The following is a 21,658-nucleotide window of genomic DNA, read 5'->3' as shown; positions in this document are numbered from 1 at the left end:
GTGCATATTAATTTTTTTGTGATATATAATTGTTGCTTGCCTGTTCTGGAGCTTTTCTTCCCGGGCCTCGACTGTAAACGGATATATGTCCAGCTTGACTAGCCCGGTCAACAAATGTAAAATAAAACAAAAAAATAAATAAAATACTTGTTGAGCTTGCTGAGATCCAGTATTGGTCTCCAGTCCCCTGTTTTTTTTGGTACCAAAAAGAATTTGGAGTAGATTCCGGATCCTTGCTGGTCTGCTGGGACTGGTTGGATAGCTCTTTTTGACAGCAGCTTTGATATTTCTAACGCTACTTGTTCCCTTAGACTGGGTGGAACATCTGGAAGGGATCCTTTGGGTTGGGATGGGATGTGAATAAAGGGGATTTTGTAACCCTCTGATATGATCGACTGTACCCATTTGTCTTGAGTGAGGGGAAAGCCAGGCTTTGGGGTACAGTGATAATCTTCCCCCGACTGCCACCGAAGGTGGACAGCCGGGCAGCTTCTCAGGGATGCTGAAAGGGTTTATCAGAGAAAGTTTCTCTGCTACCCTGGTTTTGCGGACCACCACTGCCCCTAGGGCAGGGTCTATTGTTGTCCCCCCCTCTGCCTCTAGAGGGGAATCGACTTTGTGCATCAGATGAGACTCCTTGTGGTTTGCGGAACCACATTCCCCCCCCTCCCCCTCTGACATTTGGGATAAGGTCTGGAAGGGGTAGAAAAACGGACTCCCACGGCAGAGAGAGTCTTACCTTCCTGCTCGCACCTAGTCAATGTATCCTTCACCTGAGGTCCAAACAACGTTGAGCCATCAAAGGGGGAATTGGTGAAGGACGCCTTGAAAGGGTCCGCAAAATTGCAAAGCCGCATCCAGGCGTGGCGTCGTAAAGCTACACCTGTGCCTGCGGCCCTACTCGCCCCATCAGCCGCATATGAGATAAGCCGCATGGAGGAGTTGACAATCGAATTCAGGTTTGCCAACTGGGAGTTCATTTTGTCTTGGAACCCCTCAGCTGTGTTGGATCCTGCATGGCCTCAGCCATATCCTTGAGTAAATTCCTCTGGAGACGGGTGAAGTGACACAAGTAGTTCAACGACCGCATGGCAAAGGTCGCTGAGGAAAACATCCGCTTACCGTACCTGTCCATGGTCCTAGACTCCTTATTAGGAGGATGGACAGGTACCGAAGGATCGGCTAATTCCTTCTTAGTGGCTGCGGCCACCACCATGGCATCAACAGAGACACCTTTGGATAAGAACTGTTTCTCTTTTGCGGCAGTAATAAATTTTGACTGCCTCCTTGGGGTAGGTTCCACCGAATCAGGGGCTGTCCAAGCCTTCCTTGCCACCACTTCCATGAGGGGGTCAAAGGGAGGAGACACCCAGGAGGTGGAAGGGCGAGAGCCAAACGCCTCAAGGTAGACCGACCCGTCCTCTGAAGGGTTAAGGGTGGGCCAGTTCCCCCTCTGTTTAAGGATTTCAAGGATGTCAGCAAAAGAGACATCCTCAGAGGGGGACCGAGGGGAACCTTCAGATTCCTCCAAGTCGGTGTCAGAGGTGATGGACTCAGGGGAGTCAATGTGCTTCCTCTTGCACTGTCTCTTCCGAGGGGGTTCTCCTACCGGATCAGGAGAAGCCTTGGAAGAAGAGGATATTCCCAATGGAGAAACCTGAGGAGCTGGCTCTCTACGGTCTGTTACGAGGGGGTGGGTAGAAACCACCGCAGGCACTGAAGAGGGAGGAGCTGACTGAGCCGACTGTGGGGTAGACACTGGGTCTAGCACGCTCCACATGACCTCAAAAGTGCCCCGATCAGCCAAGGCCGAAGGTTTCCGCTCCGAGGAGACAAGGACCCCCCCCCCCCCCGGCATCGACAGGGACGGCTCCGAGGCCAATGTCGGAGCCAAACTCACCAGCGCCGACGCTCCGAGAGGGAGAACGGGGTCGGACAAGGGTCCGATGCCACTCGCCCCCCTCAGAGACAACGAGGAAAGCCCGGTGCCGAGATCCCTCCAAGGAGGAAATCGGAGCAGACAACGGAGCCGAAAGGGAAGGTATCTGCTCCGACGCACCGACAGCTACGGCTCCGAACTCAAGAGTCGGAGGAGGAATAGAAGCAGGAATGGGAATAGCCGCTGACTTTTGAGTAGGGCTATGCAGCATTTGGGCCAGTGCCTCGGACTTGAGAAGTCTACTCACCACCCTTTGTATATCATGGTCGGACAGCCTGGAGGACCGAGAGGAATGGGACCTATGGCTCCGCTCCGACAGAAGAGGGAATCCCAGAGCCGAGTGGATGGAGCCGATGGAAGGGGACCTCGACCTCTTCTTTGAAGGTGGCTCTGATAAGACTATCGGAGCCGACTGAGTCTTAGCAACCTCGGCTCCGGCCAGAGCCGAGGTAAAGGTTTGAGACTTCGAAACATCGACTCCAGCCGGAGCCGATGTCGAAGCAGCCTTAATCCTCCCAGCAGACTGCTCTGAAGCTGGAGCCGACGGCCTGGAAGTCTTCCCCGACGCAGACTGGGTCGAGGGGCCTTCAGGCTTTAAAAAGCCTCGAAGTATAAGTTTGTTTTTGCGTTCCTGCAGGACTCTGGGGCTGAATGCATGGCAAACAGCACAGGAGTCCTGCAGGTGCAACGTTCCCAGGCAATAGACACAAGAAGTGTGACCGTCTGTCAGAGACATTTTCTGACAGCACGAATCACACTTCTTGAAGCCTGAGACCGTGGAGTCTTTAGACATCCTAAAGAGACTGTATGTAACACAGACACAACATACAGACACACCCTTTAACCAAATGAAAAAATCCAGTCACACTGAAAAGACGGGAAAAAAGGGAGTGGGCCAAAGGCCTAAAAGTTAAAAGGGAATAAAAAGGGAATACAAACACAAGGGAGACCCGATTTAAACTAAAGGGATACTGTATATTAAAAACTAAACTAAATAGAAAGGATGGGGTAGAAAATTGAAGTTTTTGACAAGAAAAACTCACTAACCTGCCAGAGCCGGTAGAAGAAAGCACCTCGTCAGCTAAGCGGCAAACGAGATCTGAGTAGTTACCGCCTAGCATTGTGGGATATAGGGGAGCCTCGAGCCGGTGGAATAAGCTCTCGAGCTTTAGTATTGGCCGAGTCGGAGCCGAGGATCGGCTCCGAACCCATCCAGCAAGAATGAAGGCGAGATTGACAACTTAACATGACGCAGTTTTGTTTTATTCATTTTAACTTGACAGTTGGGATGGTTTTATGAACCATTGTCTTCAACAACATGAATTAAGTGTAGGTACTTAATGTTTTATACAACTATCCATTGTTAATAAATTTAAAGCAGAAAAAACACTTCACTGGAATAAAATGCAGATGTTATTTTCAAAAGTGTAAGTAATAAGGAGCTAAGTAGTATACAAGTATGGCTGTTAAAGGTGTGGACTTGGTGCTTTTTTGTGTTAATGTGGTTAGGCCTGACTCTAATATGCAACATCAACAAAACCTGCTGGAGAGACAGGATGTTCTTCGTGTTTCACTGTTGCAGTCATTGCATTTGGGTTATCTGCTTGCAGGTAGTACTCAGTCAGACTGATTAACAAAGTCTTGGGACCTGCATCAGTTGCTGTGCCTTCTTCTATGATGTCAGGTCGTCAGGGGTATAAAACATACAGCTGACACCATTACATCAGTATTTCTTGCCGTGCAGTACCCGAAGCAGAAGCAGTTCGCAAGTGCCGGTCGGCCGACTCCTGAAATTTTCGTTTTCGAGTTTCAGAACTGAAGTCTTCAACTAAAGCTAAATACCCCATTGGGGAAATTTTTCTTGCTCCTTATCGATGTCAGTAAAAGTTAATAATTCCATTACTTGTGGAAAGCAAATACCTCAAAGATTTTCATTCGTACTGTATTCCTCGCCTAGGCCCTGACCACGACGTACCTTGCTGTCGATTTTGTGCTTTATTTAATCAGCACACTATCCGTCGTCTGTATATTTTCACCTCTAAGTATTTCAGTTCTCGGTTTAATTATCCAAAAATGTCGGTTAGCCATCAGACTACTGTGATTCCGAAAAAAACGCAAAGATAAAGACAGAGACAGGCCGCCGAGGTCCAAAACTGCCGACAACGCTTCTCCTAAGCCAGTCGCCAGTTCGCCAGTACTCAGTGAGGTGCTTTCACAGCCCCTGATGCCCGCTACTTCTGATTCGCAGGCCTCTACTGAGACCCATTCGGAGTCCGGTATGCTGCGAGATGCTTCAACTATGGAACCCTGGGATGTCTCTACCTTGGATGGGTCCAGAGCCGCTGTGCACGCACTGGTTTCTGAGGGTGTATTCAGGCCTACGGACTTGCATATTAAAAAGATGCCTCCTTCTTTACTTTGGTCTAAATCTCGATCCATGCCTAAAAAAAACCAACGCCCAGGCCACATGCTCAGGCCTGTATGCCTAAAAAACAAATAAGAATGGCTGAAGATCTAATAACTCTAATCAGGGGTAGCCATCCCCCCCCCCCCCTTCTAAGAGGCCTAGGACTGAAATTAATTATGAATCTTCTGGTCAGGATTCTGTTTCTTATTCTTCTGATGATCTGGATTTGACCTTATCTACTTATGAGGATTCTGATGCAGAGGACTGCATTCCCTCTGCTTCCCCTCCTGAGGATTTTTCTTTTGGGGAAACCTTTCATACTCTAAAGGAACATTTCCACTGGGAAAGCCAGGATTTTTCTGATTCAAAAAAGAGGCTTAGGGATTTCCATCTCCTACCTCAACATAGGCCTTTAGCTATTCCTCCTGTACTAGACATTGTTGATGACGCTTTTTCGGAATCTAGTTTGGCCCATGATTCCCTGCCTCCTGCTCTCAGAAAACCTGACAGATACTACAGGGTCCCTGAGTCCCACAAGTTCCTTTTTAAAAATCCTTTTGCAGATCCAGAGACTATTTCACAGGGGCCCAAGGGCATTAAGGCTTCTACTGCTAAAAATCATACCCCTTCTGATAGAGACTCCAGGGCGCTGGATAGATGGGGCAAGAAGGTTTACACTTCTGCAACCTTGGCCATTAGGACTTTAAACTGCCAGTTTCATATGTTTAAAGTACCAGCAACATGTTATTGGACTGCTTAAACAGAAAATTATGTTGATTCCTGACTGTGTGGAAAGTAAAGAATTACAGGATTTTAATGCATTCTGCTGAACAAGTTGGAAAACAAACTTTGCAATGTGGTTTTGATTCATTAGAGGCCTCTTGCAGGGCTGCTGTTACTGGGTCTGTACTCAGAAGGCATGCTTGGCTTAAGGAGCAATCTTTGCGTGATCATGTTAAAGCTAAATTGTTGGATGCTCCTTTAAATCAGGACCGCCTGTTTGGCAACAAGGCTGAGGAAGTTCTTAAAAAGATGGAAGATCAAGCTAAATCTATGCAAACTGTTACAAGTTCAGCCTCCTAGGTTTAGTAGGCACTGGCCCTCTAAGAACTGGTCCTTTCCAGCCCCTTCCAGGTCTTCTCAAGCCAAACCCAGACGCAGCAAAAACCCCAGGTTTCAGTCCTAGGTGAGACACAGAACTAAGCAGTGGGGGGCCTCCACTTCCAAATTTGGGAATAATAAGACTCCCCCCTATGGTAAACTGTCTCAATGACTTCCTTTTAAAATTTCCAAGCACTTATCAACTGACTGCCCCTTTGGGGGGAAAGATTGCTCTTCAAAGAATTGGGAAATCATTACCCAGGACAAATGGGTTTTAAATAGAGTCCCAGGGATACAGATTTCACTTCCACACGTTGCCAACACCAAGCGGGTGGCCAGACCTACCCCCAAATAAGTGGGCAGAGGCCAAAAAACAAGTGTTTTCTCTTTTAAGCATGGGGGCTATTCAACTGGTACCAGAAGAGGAAAAGGGACAAGGTTTCTACTCGAGACTTTTCCTGGTGCCCCCAAAAGACAACTCATGGCGTCCTATCATGGACCTGTCCACTCTAAACACCTCTTTAGTGATTTCAAAATTCAAGATGCTGACTCTTCACCAGTTACTTCCTATGCTAGGCAAAGATGCCCGGTTGGCAACACTAGATTTAAAAGAAGCATACCTGCACATCCTAATCGGGGAATCTTGCAGAAGATACCTACAAAGCAGGCTACACGCACTATCAGTTCTCTGCACTGCCCTTTGGCTTATCTACTGCACCCAGGGTGTTCACAAAGTGGCTAGCTCCAGTTTTTGCATTTTGCAGGCAAAGAAATATTCAAATATACCTATACCTGGACGATTGTCTAATTCAGGCAGAAAGCCAGGACATACTTTTGAATCCTCTGGCCTTTGTACAAAGGGTTCTAGCTTGTCTGGGGTAACCCATAAACAAAAAGAAGTCATATCTGACACCCTGTCAACAAATGATATTCCTGGGAGCAAGCTTGAATAGAACTTCCCAGATGACTTACCTCACGCCAGAGAAACAAATTCATTTGACAACCTACTTCAAACAAGTGGCCACAAAAAAACTACTATCTGCAAGACAAATACTGCAAGCCTTGGGGTTCATGGCCTCTTGCATTCTTCTAATTCCATATGCAAGACTGCATATGAGGAAACTACAGTGGTATCTAAACAGCCTATGGTGTCAACATTCTCAAGACCTAGAAACAATGATTCTTATCATACCTTGCCTACGTCTAGAGTTCCTTTGGTGGGCAAAGGCCTGCCACCAAAACAAGGGACTACCTTTCACACCTCCCCCTGCCGCCCAAACCCTGACAACAGATGCATCAGACTATGCATGGGGGGCTCATCTGGCAGGGAAGTGCATTCAGGGCAAATGGAACCCAAGTCAAATGCACCTGCATGTCAATCAAAAAGAAATGTTAGCTGTACAGAATGCTCTGACATCCTTAAAGGACCACATTCTTCCAGGACAACTAATGGTAAAGACAGACAACACTACTGTTATGTGGTACATAAACAAGCGGGGGGGGGGTACACATTCTTACCCCTTCTGCAGACTAGCCATGGCATTGTGGAACACAGCCTTGAGCTACCACGTGCACCTACAAACTCAATTCCTGCCAGGAAAATTAAATACACTGGCAGACGGAGTAAAGCAGAAACCTCATGGACCCACACGAGTGGAAACTGGAACCAAGGATTTTCAACGTGTTGACAAACAAATGGGGAAGCCCAGATATAGACCTGTTTGCCTCTCCCCAGAACTACCAGTTGGACAAATTTTGCACAAGGACTCCCCACAAACAAGCCTGGAAAGTGGATTCTCTGTCCTTCAGCTGGAAAAACCTATCAGTCTATGCCCCCCCCCTGCCCCTGCTCTCCAAAGTACTACTAAAAATCAAACAGGTGAAACCAAGGATGATTTTGATTGCTCCAGACTGGCCGCGCCAACACTGGTACCCCCTCCTGCGCAGTGTCACTGTTATCTCCATGGCAAGTGCTTCAGACTCCTTCCCTGCTGTCTCAGCAGCAGAACCAGATTCTGCACCCTCAGCTTCTAACACTGAACCTTGCAGCCTGGCTAATTACTTAATCTCTCCTTTACCATCCCTCAGCAAACCTGTGATGGATGATATTTTAGAGGCAAGGATACCTAGTACTAGAAAATGTTATGCTGAAAAATGGAAAAGATTCTGTGCCTGAAACCAATCTCAAGGGATGATGAGCACAGCAGCGCCCAATTTACCTCAGATTTTACTATACTTAACTGAGATGCTTCACAAGGGCCTGTCTTTTTCCTCCATTAAAATCCACACCTCAGCTATTTCAGCTCATTATAACACAGAACCTCCTCTCATCCACTGCTCAAGCAGTTCCTCAGAGGGGCCAAAAATGGGAGACCATCCAGGAGAGCTCCAACCCCAGCCTGGGACCATAAGTTTGTCATGGAGAAACTCACTCTACCTCCTTTCGAGGCAGCTGCTGCTGCAGACTTAAAATTTCTTTCTTGGAAACAGCTTTGCTTTTAGCAATCACTTCAGCTAGAAGGGTATCTGAATTACAGGCCCTTATGGCAGTGGAGCCTTTCATCGTCTTTCATGTGGACAGGGTGTCCCTCAGAACCAATCCATCTTTCTTGCCCAAGGTGGTATCCAGTGTGGCTCTTAATCAGTCCATTCATTTGCCAACCTTCTTTCCCAATCCACAGAATAAAGGGGAATGGATACTGCATTCCTTAGATGTGCACAGACAACTTAGATTCTGCTTGGACAGGACTAAATCTCAAAGGAAATCTGAACAACTGCTACTGGCATTTGCTGCAGGGGCAGAGGGGAAGGCTATTTCAAAGCAAACCATTTCTAAATGGATAAGCCATTGCATTCATTTCTGCTATAAGCACCATGGAAAAACTATCCCCCAGGGGACCAGACCTCACTCCACCAGGGCTGCATCGACCTCTACAGCCTTTCTCAGAGGCGTTCCTACCTGGGATATCCTAGAAGCTGCTACTTGGAGTTCTGCTGATGTTTTCACCAAGCATTATCATTTGCCAATTTTCTCTAAAACAGAGCTGGCTTTGCCACTGCAATCTTGCAGGGCCTTATAGCTGGCCCTAATGCTATCTAACTTCCTCCTCCCAACCATAGCTTTGGGAATCTACCCAAATGTAATGACTGCAACAGTGAAATACGAAGAACATAGTACAGTTGTGTACACTTACCATAAATGTAGATGTTCGAGTGTATTCATTGTTGCAGTCCTGGTTACCCTCCCTCCAGCCCCCTAACTTCTTTTGACTATACCTCTACTTTCCTTTACTATTCTTAAAAGCCTTTTTGGTGTATTTACTTTTTTGTTGGAGGTATATCTTTGTACTTTTATATTTAATTGCTACCCATTTGGGGGGCACCTGACATCTGGGGCAAGAAAAACTGACGTAATGGCATCGGCTACATGTTTTATACCCCTGACGACCTGACGTCATGGAAGAAGGGACAGCAACTGACACAGGACCCAAGACTTTGTTAATCAGGCCAACTGAGGGCTACCTGCAAGCAGATAACCCAAATGTAATGACTGCAACAGTGAATACACTCGAACATCTACATTTATGGTAAGTGTACACAGTTGTACTTTTGTCTCCCAGAGGCTGCCCCATCTTTGGAATAGACTTCCCGTACATGTCAGAGTACCTCACTGACCCTCTTCAAGCACAGCCTTGATGAGAAACCACAAATTTGTCTCAGGGGTTCCACCTTTGTCCCTCATTGACAGGGGCAACATGTGCTGACTGAGGTTTCTTTTATGGGCATAAACTCTTGGCTGGGCTTGTAAGGGCCCAAGGACCATTAGCCTAGTAACCTCCTGTGAGCCCCAAATAAAGTTCTGCTGTCCTAGTAGGATTTTCCTGACACTCACTCAGTTGTCTGCTACAGTAAATGCCATGGATCGCTGAGAGCTTACAAAGCATCAAAGGGATTTCATTGTTGAAAGGTATCAGTCAGGAGAAGGGTACAAAAATAGTTCCACAGCATTGGATTATACCATGGAACACAGTGAAGACGGTCCTCAAAAATGGGAGAAAATATGGAACAATAGTGACGTTGCAAAGAGTTAGACGTCCCTCCAAAATTGATGAAAAGAGATGAAAGCAGAAGCTGGTGAAGTCCCAAGACTGGAAAAACTCCTTTATTAGACTCAACAAAAAGTTGAGATCCCTCATGAAAACCACTAAAGCTAGCTATAAAGGCAGAATTGCAGCACATACTAAAAAAACAACCACAAAGCATTCTGCAGTTGTATCAAGAATCTCCACAGCAATACCCAGATTTGCTCTGAGTTACTGCACAATAGTTCCTGTTATACTGACCCAAGAGATATTGCCAACATACTGGCCACCAGATTCAGTGGCAACTTTACCCCCCCCCCCCCCCCCCCCAAGGACCAGTCATACCGGAAGAATGCCAGGTACTTAGGATTACTGCAGCACAGGTTAAAGCTGCATTGTCAAGGCCAAGAATACAGCTTCCTTGGGACCCGGCAATATCCCTGGCTGTGTTCTACATGAACTACAAAGTGAACTGGCACCACACCTGTGTGCCCTGTTCAATCACATCCTCACCTCAGACTTTGTCCCTACAGAATGGCGCACTGCTACAGTCATCCCTTTCCATAAAGGGGGAGGGACTACAGACCCTGGGAGTTATCGCGCCATCAGCCTGACTAGTCTGATATGTAAGGTTATGGAGCGCATCATCATGGACCTAATTAAGAAGGATATAGGGAATCTCCAAACTCTGGATCCCACGCAGTTTGGGTTTGTGAATGGTATCATGCCTGCTCAACCTGGTTGACTTCTTTGAGTCAGTCACCAGAGCTGTGGATGAGCGCAAGGCAGTTCATACAGACTACCTTGATCTGGCCAAGGCCTTTGATAACATTCCCCACTCAGGAATTATTGGTAGACTCCCCAAACTTGGTATCAACCCCTATATCACTAGGTGGGTTCCAAACTTGGCTCATAGATAGAACCCACAGTTTGAAAGTAGCGGATTCCAAATCAGACTGCTGACTAGTCACAAGTGAAGTCCCACAGGGTCCAGTCCTGGGTCCTCTCTTGTTTGGCATCTACTTCTCAGAAGTCCAGGCCAACACGGAGGGACTCTAGCTGACAAGTTCGCTGATGATTGCAAGCTGGAAGCCATTATTAACTCCCCAAGTGATGTAGACATCCTACAGAAAGGCCTCACTGAGACCAACGACTGGTGTCGAAACCATTGCCTTAAGCTAAATGCTCAGAAGTGCGTTGTCATTCCCTTTCGGAAAAACTTAGTTCCCACTAATTACCACACCTATTGTAGTCCACTGAACACTGAAGGCATTATAAGATCTGTGGACACAGGTTGACCGTAACCTCTCCTTCAACCACCACATTGCCTCTGTGGTCAGAAGTCCTATGTGGCACATCTCATTACCTAAGGATGTTCTTCGTGTTTCACTGTTGCAGTCATTACATTTGGGTAATCTGCTGGCAGGTTGCCCTCAGTCGGCCTGAATATCAAAGTCTTGGGTCCTGCGTTGGTTGCTGTCTCCTCTTCCATGACGTCAGGTCGTCAGGGGTATAAGACATGCAGCCGGCGCCATTTTATTCAGTCTTTCTTGCTGTGCGGTGCCCGAAGCAGAAGCAGTTTGCAAGTGCCGGTCGGCCGACTCATGAAATTTTCGCATTTGAGTTTCAGAACCGAAGTCTTCAATTAAAGCTAAGTACCCCTTTGGGGAAACTTTTTCTTGCTCCTTACCGATGTCAGTAAAAGTTAATAATTGCATTACTTGTGGGAAGCAAATACCTCATAAGGATTTTCATTTGTACTGTATTCCTTGCCTAGGCCCAGATCATAAATTGCCTTGCTGGTTGTTTTGTGCTAGATTTAACCAACGCACTATTAAGTGTCGGTATATCTTTGCTTCAAAATGTTTTTGATCCAGATTTAATTACCCTGAAATGTCTTCGGATAGCAATCCGACTACCAGAGTTAGAAAAAATGCAAAGAAAAAGACAGAGACAGACCGAGGTCCAAAACCGATGTAGCTTCTCCTACGCCATTCGCCGGTACTCATTGAGATGCTTTTGCAGCCCCCGATACCCGCTACTTTTGAGTCGCAGGCCTCTACCGAGACCCATGCAGAGTCCGGTATGCCGCGAGATTCTCAGAATATTGTGCCCGCGGATGTCTCTCCCTCAGATCGGTCCGGAGCCACTGAGCAGGCACCGGCTTCTGAGGGTGTTTTCAGGCCTCAACATTTCTATATAAATTTTCTATATAAAACCAACGCCAGCTTCAAAAACAAACACAACTCCTAAGTCTAAAAAACTGACGCATGAGCCACGTGCTCAGGCCCCGATTCCTCTTCTGATCAGGAATTTTCTATACCACCCTATGAGGATTCAGATAAAGAAGAATCCATCCCATCTGCATCTCCTCCGGAGGATTATTCTTTTGGAGAAACCTTGCATACTTTAAGGGAACATTTTCATTGGGAGAGTCAGGATTTCTCTGAATCAAAAAAGAGGCTTAGGGATTTCCTACTTCTTCCTCAGCATAGGCCTTTGGCTATACCTCCTTTGTTAGACATTGCTGATAATGTGTTTTCGGAATCAAGCATGGCTCCCGATTCCCTACCTCCGGCTCCTAGTAAGCCAGACAGATATTACAGGGTTCCTGACTCTCTCAAATTTTTATTCAAAAATCCTGTTGCTGATCCTGAAACTATCTCACAGGGTCCCAAAGGTGTAAAGGCCTCTACAGCCAAGAATCCTACCCCCTCTGATAGAGATTCCAGGGCGCTGGATAGATGGGGAAAGAAGGTTTATACGTCTGCAACCTTGGCAATTGTGGCCTTAAATTGCCAGTTTCATATGCTTAAATATCAACAACGTTATGGGATTATTGAAACAGAAAATGATGTTGATTTCTGATTGTGTGGAAAATAATTACAGGAATTATTGCATGCAGCAGAACAGGTTGGAAAGCATACTTTGCAATGTGATTTTGATTCCTTAGAGGCCTCTTGCAGGGCCACAGTTACTGGATCTGTGATTAGAAGGCATGCCTGGCCCAAGGAGCAAATTCTGCCTGATCATGTTAAAGCTAAATTGTTGGATACACCTTTATAGCATGATAATCTGTTTGGTAATAAGGCAGAAGATGTTTTAAAAAAATGGAAGACAAAGCTAAATCTGTGCAAACTGTAAAAGATTTCTTACAAGTGCAACCACCCAGATTCAGTAGACACTGGCCTACTAAAAATTGGTCCTTTCCTGTGTCCAACAGAGCCTCACAAGGCAAATCCAGTTGCTCAAAAGGCTCTAGATACCAATCACAGGGTTCTTACAGGTCAAAGCAATGGGGTGCCTCTACCTCCACGTCTGGAGGAAACAAAGCACATCCCTACAGTAAGCAGTCTCAATGACTTCCCTCTACCATCACCAAGCACTTATCTTTTGGCAGCCACCTTGGGAGGAAAATTAGCACTTCATGCTCAAAATTGGCAGTTAATAACCCAGGACAAATGGGTATTAAACATAGTATCCCAGGGGTACAGATTTCATTTCCATACTTTGCCATTTCCAAACGGTTGGCCAGATCTGCCACAAAATCAATGGGCAGAGGCTCAGAAACAAGTTACGTCCCTCATAGATATGGGGGCTATTCAACCAGTACCAGAACAGGAAAAAGGGCAAGGTTTTTATTCAAGACCATTCCTGGTACACAGAAAAGACAATGCCTGGTGTCCAGTACTGGACTTTTCGATTTTGAACACATTCTTGGACATCCCAAAATTCAAAATGCTGACTTTACTACAGCTACTGCCCATGCTGGGCAAGAACACTTGGTTAGTGACTCTAGACTTAAGAGGCATACCTGCATATCCCAATAAGGGAATCGTGCAGAAGATACCTCTGCTTCAAGGCAGGTTTTATGCATTACCAATTCTCTGCACTGCCCTTTGGCTTATCTAGTGCACCCAGGGTCTTTACAAAGTGCCTGGCACAAGTAATTGCATTTTGCAGACAAAGAAGCATACAAATCTGGCCTTACTTGGACGACTGTCTCATTCAAGCAGAAAACAAGGACATTCTTTTCAACATCTGGTGTTTGTAAAAAGGCTTCTAACATGCCTAGGGTAAACAATAAACGAAAAGAAATCACAAGTGGTACCCTCTCAAAAAAATGTCATTCCTGGGTGCAAGCTTGAATACAACTGCCCAGATGGCTTACTTTACATCAGACAAACAAAGGCAACTGACTATTTACTTCAAACAGATGGCAACAAAAACCCAGTTATCTGCAAGACAAATTCTGCAGGCTTTGGGGTTCATGGCATCCTGCATTCTACTAATTCCATATGCAAGACCATATGAGGAAACTATAATGGTATCTAAAAAGTTTATGGAGTCAACATTGTCACAGTCTGGAAACAGTGATTCCTCTCATTCCCTGCCTACAACTGGAGTTTCTTTGGTGGGCAAAGACATGTCACCAGAACAAGGGACAGTCTTTCACTCTACCCCCTGCCACCCAAACCCTAACTACAGATGCATCAGACTATGTTTGGGGGGCCCACCTGGTGTGGAGATGCATTCAGGGCATATGGAGCCCAAAACAAATGCATCTGCATTTCAACCAAAAAGAGATGTTAGCTGTTCAGAATGCCCTGACAGCCTTCAAGGACTTACTTCGTCCAGGACAACTACTGATAAAGACGGAATAACACCACGGTTATGTGGTTCATAAGCAGGGGGGTACACATTCCAACCCCCTTTGCAGACTAGCCATGGCATTGTGGGACACAGCCTTGACTTACCAAGTACATCTTCAAGCTGAATTCCTGCCAGGAAAACAAAATACTCTGGCAGATGACCTAAGCAGAAATCTTATGAACCCTCACGAGTGGAAACTGGATCCACAAGTCTTCAGCATGATAACAGAGAAATGGGGGAGGCCAGACATAGATCTATTTGCCTCTCCCCAAAATTATCAACTAGACAAATTCTGCACAAGGATTTACCAAAGACAAGCATGGAAAGTGGATGCCCAATCCTTCAGTTGGAAAAACCTATCCGTCTACGCCTTTCCTCCTTTGCCTCAAGGTCTTACTAAAGGTCAGACAGGAAAAAACAAAAATGATCCTAATTGCCCCAGACTGGCCTCGCCAGCACTAGTACCCCAATTCTAAGGAATATGTCTCAACTCCCTTCTTGGTACTTGCCTCAAATACCTCATCTACTGTCTCAGCAGAGCAATCAAATTCTGCACACTCAGTTCCAAACTCTGAACCTGGCAGCATGGCTGATCATGTAATTATTCAGGCAACACCTCTCAGTAAATCTGTGATGGATGTCATTTTGGAAGCCTGAAGGCCTAGTACTAGAAAATCTTATGCTGATAAATGGAAGAGATTCTGTGCTTGGAACCAAGCACAAGGAACAGACACAAAAAAAACAAATATTTTTCAGATTTTATAATACTTGACTGAGATGCTTGACAAGGGCCTATCTTTTTCTTCAATAAAAATCCATGCCTCTGCCATCTCGGCTCATTACAACACAGAGCCCTCCCATCTTTTCTCATCCTCTGCTAAAACAGTATCTTAGAGGGGCCAAAAATTTAAGGCCTCCCAGAAGATCACTAACTCTTGCATGGGGACCTCAATTTTGTCAGGGTTCAGCAGGTTCCCTTCAGTCAGTTAGGCAGGGGATTTTACACCAGGATTTCTTAGTCCCCAGAGAGGAGGGCACCTGCAGGCCAATCCTAAACCTATCCTTTCTCAACACCTTTTTGATATTCTAAACTTCAGAATGTAACCCTTCGGTCTTTGGTCCCTTTGATTTCCCCCTCAGGGTTTTTTTTAATGACTCTGGATTTGAAGGATATTTATCTTCACATCCCTGTCCTTCCTCTGTTCAAAACATTCATGTTTTTTTTGTCTCTTCATTGCAATTCTCAATTTTCTGTTTTACCCTTTGGGCTTTCTTCTACCCTCAGTGGTATTCACCAAGTGCCTAGCTCTGTCACTGCATTCTGTACCTTTCAGGGAATCCAAATATTCTCCTATTTTGATGACCTCTTCCTACAGGCTCCTCCTCCGGAAACTCTCCTGAAGGATCTCAACTTTGCAATGAACCTTCACAATTTGGGGTTCACCCTGAATCTGTCTGGTTTGACTCCTTCCCAGGACCTGATATTCCTAGAGAGTAAGATCAGCACTATAACAATGACAGCCTTCTTCGGCCAAAGTTTTGTTCTGGAAACTTCTTCCAAGAACAACTTGCCACACAGATGACCTCGTAGAGGAATAAGGTCTGTACTACTGGAGGCTGACCTGTCTGTGTAATTCTTTGACTATGGCAGCTTTTTATGGTTCCTCACTACCCTTAAAACTCATTTTTGTCACCTCATGCCAGGGGGAGGATTGGCATCTCCAGCCAAGTAGAGGTTATCCTGAACACGGATACAATATGGAGTCTTGATGGAGCTCTTGAGGAAAGCAGTGCTGCTAATACAGATGCAGAATCAAACACCTTGAAAGAGATTAAGGGGGGTAAGAGTTCCATATGACAATAACAAACATACCAAGTTTAGACTTGTACATTACATCAGTATGCTGTTAGGAAATGTGTGACACACATCTGAGAGTTTAGAGTCTTTGGACTTCTGTGCTTTAAGGATGTAACTTATCTGGGCTGACCGTTTTTGTACGTTGTTTTTTTTTTTTTTTTTTTTTGGATAATACATAAACTTTGAGCTGTTTGACATTTATGTTTAAAACTGTCTTTAATTTTCTATATAAAAATGAATATTTTTGCTATTTGTAGGATTCCTGGGAAATGGTAGGTAAAAAGAAGGGCGTCTCTGGACAGAAAGAGAGTGGACAGACTGAACCCACAGAAGAGAGCAAAGAAAACAGAGAAAGAGATCGTGACTACAGTAGGAAACGTGGGGGCCCTCTCCGAAGAGGTAGAGGCTCCAGCCGCAACAGAGAGTGTATGGACAATTTAATTTTTAAATGCTTTTACTTGAAGTTGTTGTAAAAGTGATCATTTTTAAATTTACTATGTGAGAGTGTTCAATCTCGCCGTTTGTTTTTACACAGTGGTTTGGAGCCGATCCTCGGCTCCGAGTCGGCCGCATAGCAAAGCTCTGCATCTAAGAGAAGCTCGAGACCAGGCTATATCCCACAATCCTCCCTGCCATTACCCAGATCTAGTTTGCCGCTGCAACAGGTCACATCGCTACAGAGAGCTCGGACCAGAGATTTGTAGTTATAACAGATAAAGATAGTCTTTTTTTTCTTCTTTTTAGTCTTAAAATGTTATTATTTTCCTATTGATTTTTTGTGGATACTTATATTTTGTTTACTGTAGTGTGTTTGTGTGTGGTTTATAGTTAGTTTTTTCTATAGGTTTCCCTTTGGGGCCTACCCCTTTCTAACTATAAATTCCCTTTAAATTTAATCCTTCACTTCCTTTAAGTATGTCTGAGAAAGTAAAGAGTGGTTTCAAAAGGTGTCAGTGTGGACAGAAAATGTCCATCACTGACAACCACACTTCCTGCGTCTACTGTCTTGGCCCTCTCCACTTGCAAGAGGATTGCTCCATTTGCCATTCCTTCAGTGGGAGGGTCATGACAGATAGACGCAGGAAACTTATTGATAGGGGGCTTCTTAAGCCTGCTTTCCAAGAAGCCTTGGACAAGTCGGACCAGGCTTCTAAGTCTTCGAAGGGGTCGAAGATGTCGGAGCCCATGTCATCGGCTCCGAGTACATCTTCCAGAGTTCGTTCGCCGGTTCCACAGACTTCGGGGCCGAGCGTCGAACGTTTGTCTCTCACTGAGCCCCAGGTCTTGGAACCGGTGTCGGAACTACCGCCACCGTCGATTCTTCGGTCGGTGCCATCTTCGACTCCTTCGACCCGTTCTTCCAGACCATTATCTGATACTGATGTGGATCGTGTCGTGTAGAAACTGATGGAGAACATGGCTCTTTCCAAATTGATTGCAGTTTTCTCCCAGTTGGTGTCGAAACTAGAAGGCCTCCCTTTATCTCCAACAGATCCTCCTTCGAGACCCATCCAGTCTTCGGAGCCGGAAGAGGATGAGCCGATGATAGTGGAGCCATCGGTGCCGAAACCGTCCATTGCACGATCGACACCACTTACCTCGACTCCATCGGAACCGATAGGTGAGTCTCGGAGTCGACTATCTCTCCTTGGTTCCGTGACCGAGAGTCGTACCGACCTTTCGGTGCCGACTCTCCCTCTCGGGGCCTCGGCGCAGATCGGCTCGGCTCCGTCCTCGGGGTCGAGACCCATGGGCCCCGTGTCTCGGATTCTTCCATGTTCTTCGGAACCGGGAGAGTCCTCGGCCCGAGGTTCAGGGGTTTTTGACCTCATGAGGAAGGTTTTGTCTACACAGACAACCACTACATCGGACGCGTCTTCTCCCTCCCCTAAGGAGCCGCTCTCTGTTTCTGTTCCCACGACACATCCAAAGCGTGGAGCACCATTGTCTTAGCCATCCCTAGAGGATGCCCCCTGTTCCTCTCAGGCCTCACCGGAATCCCCCTCCGATAAGGTCCCGAGGAAAAGATTGTGCAAGAGGAGGCACTTAGACTCCCCACAGGAATCTTTAACTTCTGACACTGATTTGGATGAGTCAGAGGGGTCCCCAAAATCACCCTCCCAAGATGTCTCATTTGCGGACATATTGGAGATATTAAAACAGAGGGGTTATTGGCAGTCCCTAGCCCCCCTGAGGATGAGTCAGTGTTGCTGAAGGCATTTGGTGCTCAACCTTCCACCTCCTGGGTTACTCCGCCCTTCGATGAGTTAATGGAATTAATTGCTCGAAGGGCGTGGGAGACACCGGACACAGTGGAACCAGTCCCTAGAAAGGCAAGTAAATTTATTACTGCCCCCCAGGACAAGACGTATCTAACAAAAGGAGTCCCCGTTGACGCTATGGTGGTGGCAGCAGCCACTAAAAAGGAGATGTTGGAGTCTTCCTCTTCTGTTCATCCTCCTAATAAGGATTCTAGGACTATGGACAGATACGGGAAGCGCGTTTTTAGTTCAGCGACTTTTTCCATGCGTTCGCTAAACTATTTGACACATTTTACATGTCTACAGAGGGATCTCATCAAGGAGCTGGGAGATACCCTCCAGGGTAACACAGATGCTGCTGTTTCAGATAAGGTGACAGCACAACTTAACACCCTTACCTCCGTAGTGAACTCGTCCATGAGGCTCATCTCGTATGCGGCTGAAGGGTCGAGTAGGACCGCAGCTTCAGCGATTGCTCTACGAAGACAATCCTGGATGCGGCTGTGCTCTTTTGCGGAAGCCTTCAAGACTTCTTTCACCAACGCCCCCTTTGATGGTGCCACTCTTTTTGGGCCCAAAGTGAAAGAGACATTAACTCGGTGTGAGCAAGAAGGAAAGACTCTGTCTGCTGTCGGAGTCCGTTTTTCCGTTCCATCCAGACCGTACCCCAAAGGGCAACGAGGCGGAAAAATGTGGTTCCGTAGAACTCAGGGATCTTTCCAGGCCACACAGAGTGAACCTCCCCCCAGAGGCAGAGGGGGGGGCAGACATGGAAGACGCCGCCCCGGCAGCAGAGGGGGTCCGCAGAACCAAGGCGACAGGGATACCATCCCTGGTAAGCCTTTCCAGCACTCCTGAATGGAGGCCCGACTGTCCTGCTCTGGAGGCAGTCTGGGTCGCTTGGCTTTATACCCACAGGCCTGGCAAACTCTCACCTCAGACTCCTGGGTAAAAAGCATTGTAACCAGAGGATACAAAATACCCCTTATGTCAACTCCACCCCAACAAAGAAGGTCTCCAGATGTGCCACCCCGTCTGCGAGGCCAAGCAGCAATAGAAATTTCAAAGCTGCTCAAAAAAAGTGTCATTCAGCCAGTCCCGGCGGACCAAAAAGGATCCGGAACTTACTCAAGGTTCTTTTTAGTTCCGAAAAAGACAGGGGACTGGAGACCCATTTTGGATCTCAGCAATCTCAATACCTTCGTAAAGAAGGAAAAGTTCCAGTTGGTCACGCTTCAATCGATCCTTCCATTTTTACAGAAGGACGACTGGATGTGCTCAAGAGATCTCAAGGACGCGTACTACCACATCAAGATGGCCAGACCGTCCAGGGATCACCTGCGCTTCCGGCTGGGAGTCAGTCATTTTCAATTTCGAGCCCTGCCCTTTGTGCTCACCTCAGCCCCCAGGGTATTCACCAAATGCATGGCAGTGGTAGCATCTCACTTGAGATGTCTAGGATTCCGGGTGTTTCCCTATCTGGACGACTGGCTCCTCACCGCCACCACCGAGCGTCTCCTCATACAAGCAAGAAACTATACAGTCAACCTTTGTTCCCACCTAGGGATTTCCATAAACTTCAAAAAATCTGTCTTATTGCCCTCGCAGCATATTTCATTTATCGGAGCGGACCTAGATACCCGTTTAACATTAGTAAAGCTCCCTCAAGTAAGGGCTTCATCCCTCAAGGAACAGGTTCTTCTTCTGCTGCAATGCAGGAAAGCCCCGGCCAAATTGGTATTGAAAGTTTTGGGTCTCATGGCAGCGTCCTTGATTGCGATTCCCATGGGAAGGCTGCACGTGAGACTCATCCAATGGCTACTGTTCATGCAGTGGTCGTTCCAACAGTTACCCCTAAAGTACGAGATCCTGATAACAGATTCTTGCAAATGAGACCTCTCATGGTGGGTGTCCAGCCAGGACCTCACTATGGGTCGTCCATTTGTTCTACCAAATCCGACAGCCACTATAACCACGGACGCTTCCCTGATAGGGTGGGGGGGGACTTTTTCAGGGAATAACAGTCCAAGGGGAATGGTCCAACATGGAGTACAACCTGCACATAAATGTTCTAGAAATGAGGGCGGTGTTCCTGGCGTTGCAACACTTTCAAACCCTCCTACCTCTAGGGACAGTAGCAGTTCAGACAGACAACATGTCTGTAGTCTGGTACATAAACAAACAAGGGGGAACCAGATCTTACCCATTATGCAGAGAGGCCATGAGAATTTGGCAATGGGCAGAGTCCACGGGTCGCTTTCTGATAGCAACGCACATCCCGGGGTCATCCAACGTCATTGCGGACAGGTTGAGCAGAGCCATCCTGTTACCTCACGAGTGGTCCCTCAAACTACAAGTGGCGGAGAGAATTTTCCGCAAATGGGGCCAACCTTGCTGCGATCTATTTGCCTCCCCGATGAATACCAAATGCAGAAGTTATTTTGCCCTTGTACCCCCTCCAGGGGATGTCCCCAGGGACGCACTGATACACGATTGGCCCCCGGGTCTCCTATATGCATTCCCACCTATCCCCTTGATTCCCAGATTTCTCCAGAAAGCCATGAACCTGGAAAGGACAATTATACTCATAGCCCCATTCTGGCCTCGACAGATATGGTTCCCCTTTCTTCGAGCCCATCAAACAGAGGAACCTTGGATCCTGGACCCAGTACCAGATCTACTGACACATTCGTCGGGAGTTCTTCACCCGTCTCTTCTATCCCTCAAACTAGCAGCTTGGCTGCTCCACTTCCCCGCCTAGCCAGGTCTGATCTTCTTTCTCCGGCAGTGCAGTGCATTTTGGTTGCCTCTCATAAGGCTTCCACCACAAAACTTTACAACAGTAAATGGAAACGCTTTGTGTACTGGGCATCTAATCAACACTTGGACCCCTTGGTTGCTCCTTTACATAAAATCCTAGAATTTCTTTCCATCCTTTTCCATGAAGGGGCCTCTACTTCCACATTAAGAGTGCAGTTGGCTGCCATATCCAACTTCCATGTTGGTGAGAATGGTTCTTCTGTCATGTCCCACAGGCTTTGTAAAGCTTTTATGAAAGGTTCCTTCCATCTTTGACCTCCTGTCAGAGACCCTTTATTCCCATGGAATTTAAATTTGTTGTTGTCACAACTATTCTTGCCCCCTGAAATTTCTGTCTTGGAAGACTCTCTTTCTTGTAGCGGTTACTTCAGCTCGGAGAGTTTCAGAGCTGCAAGCACTGTCTATTAAACCTCCTTACTTAAATTTTCACCCAGATAGAGTTTCTTTACGAACAAATCTGTCCTTCCTTCCTAAGGTATGCTCTGTCATAAATATTAATCAATCCATTGAACTCCCTACTTTCTTCAAAAACCATAC

The 21,658-nt window shown here is 46.5% G+C and overlaps 1 protein-coding gene across 1 annotated transcript in view; it reads left to right on the top strand.

Moving 5' to 3' along the window:
• Window positions 1–21,658, top strand: part of UBAP2L (ubiquitin associated protein 2 like) — a gene marked incomplete in the record, with an annotated part of 3,970,948 nt that overhangs the window by 625,799 nt on the left and 3,323,491 nt on the right. Inside the window, 1 exon segment of the mRNA XM_044080639.1 lies at window positions 16,298–16,466. Coding sequence (XP_043936574.1) covers window positions 16,298–16,466 — 169 coding nt within the window.

Source organism: Protopterus annectens, chromosome 8.part0 (genome assembly GCF_019279795.1).
Source record: "Protopterus annectens isolate FY-2018-M chromosome 8.part0, PAN1.0, whole genome shotgun sequence".
NCBI lineage: Eukaryota > Metazoa > Chordata > Ceratodontiformes > Protopteridae > Protopterus > Protopterus annectens.
Note: the sequence above shows the minus strand (reverse complement) of the source record. Positions and strands in the feature narration are given on the sequence as shown.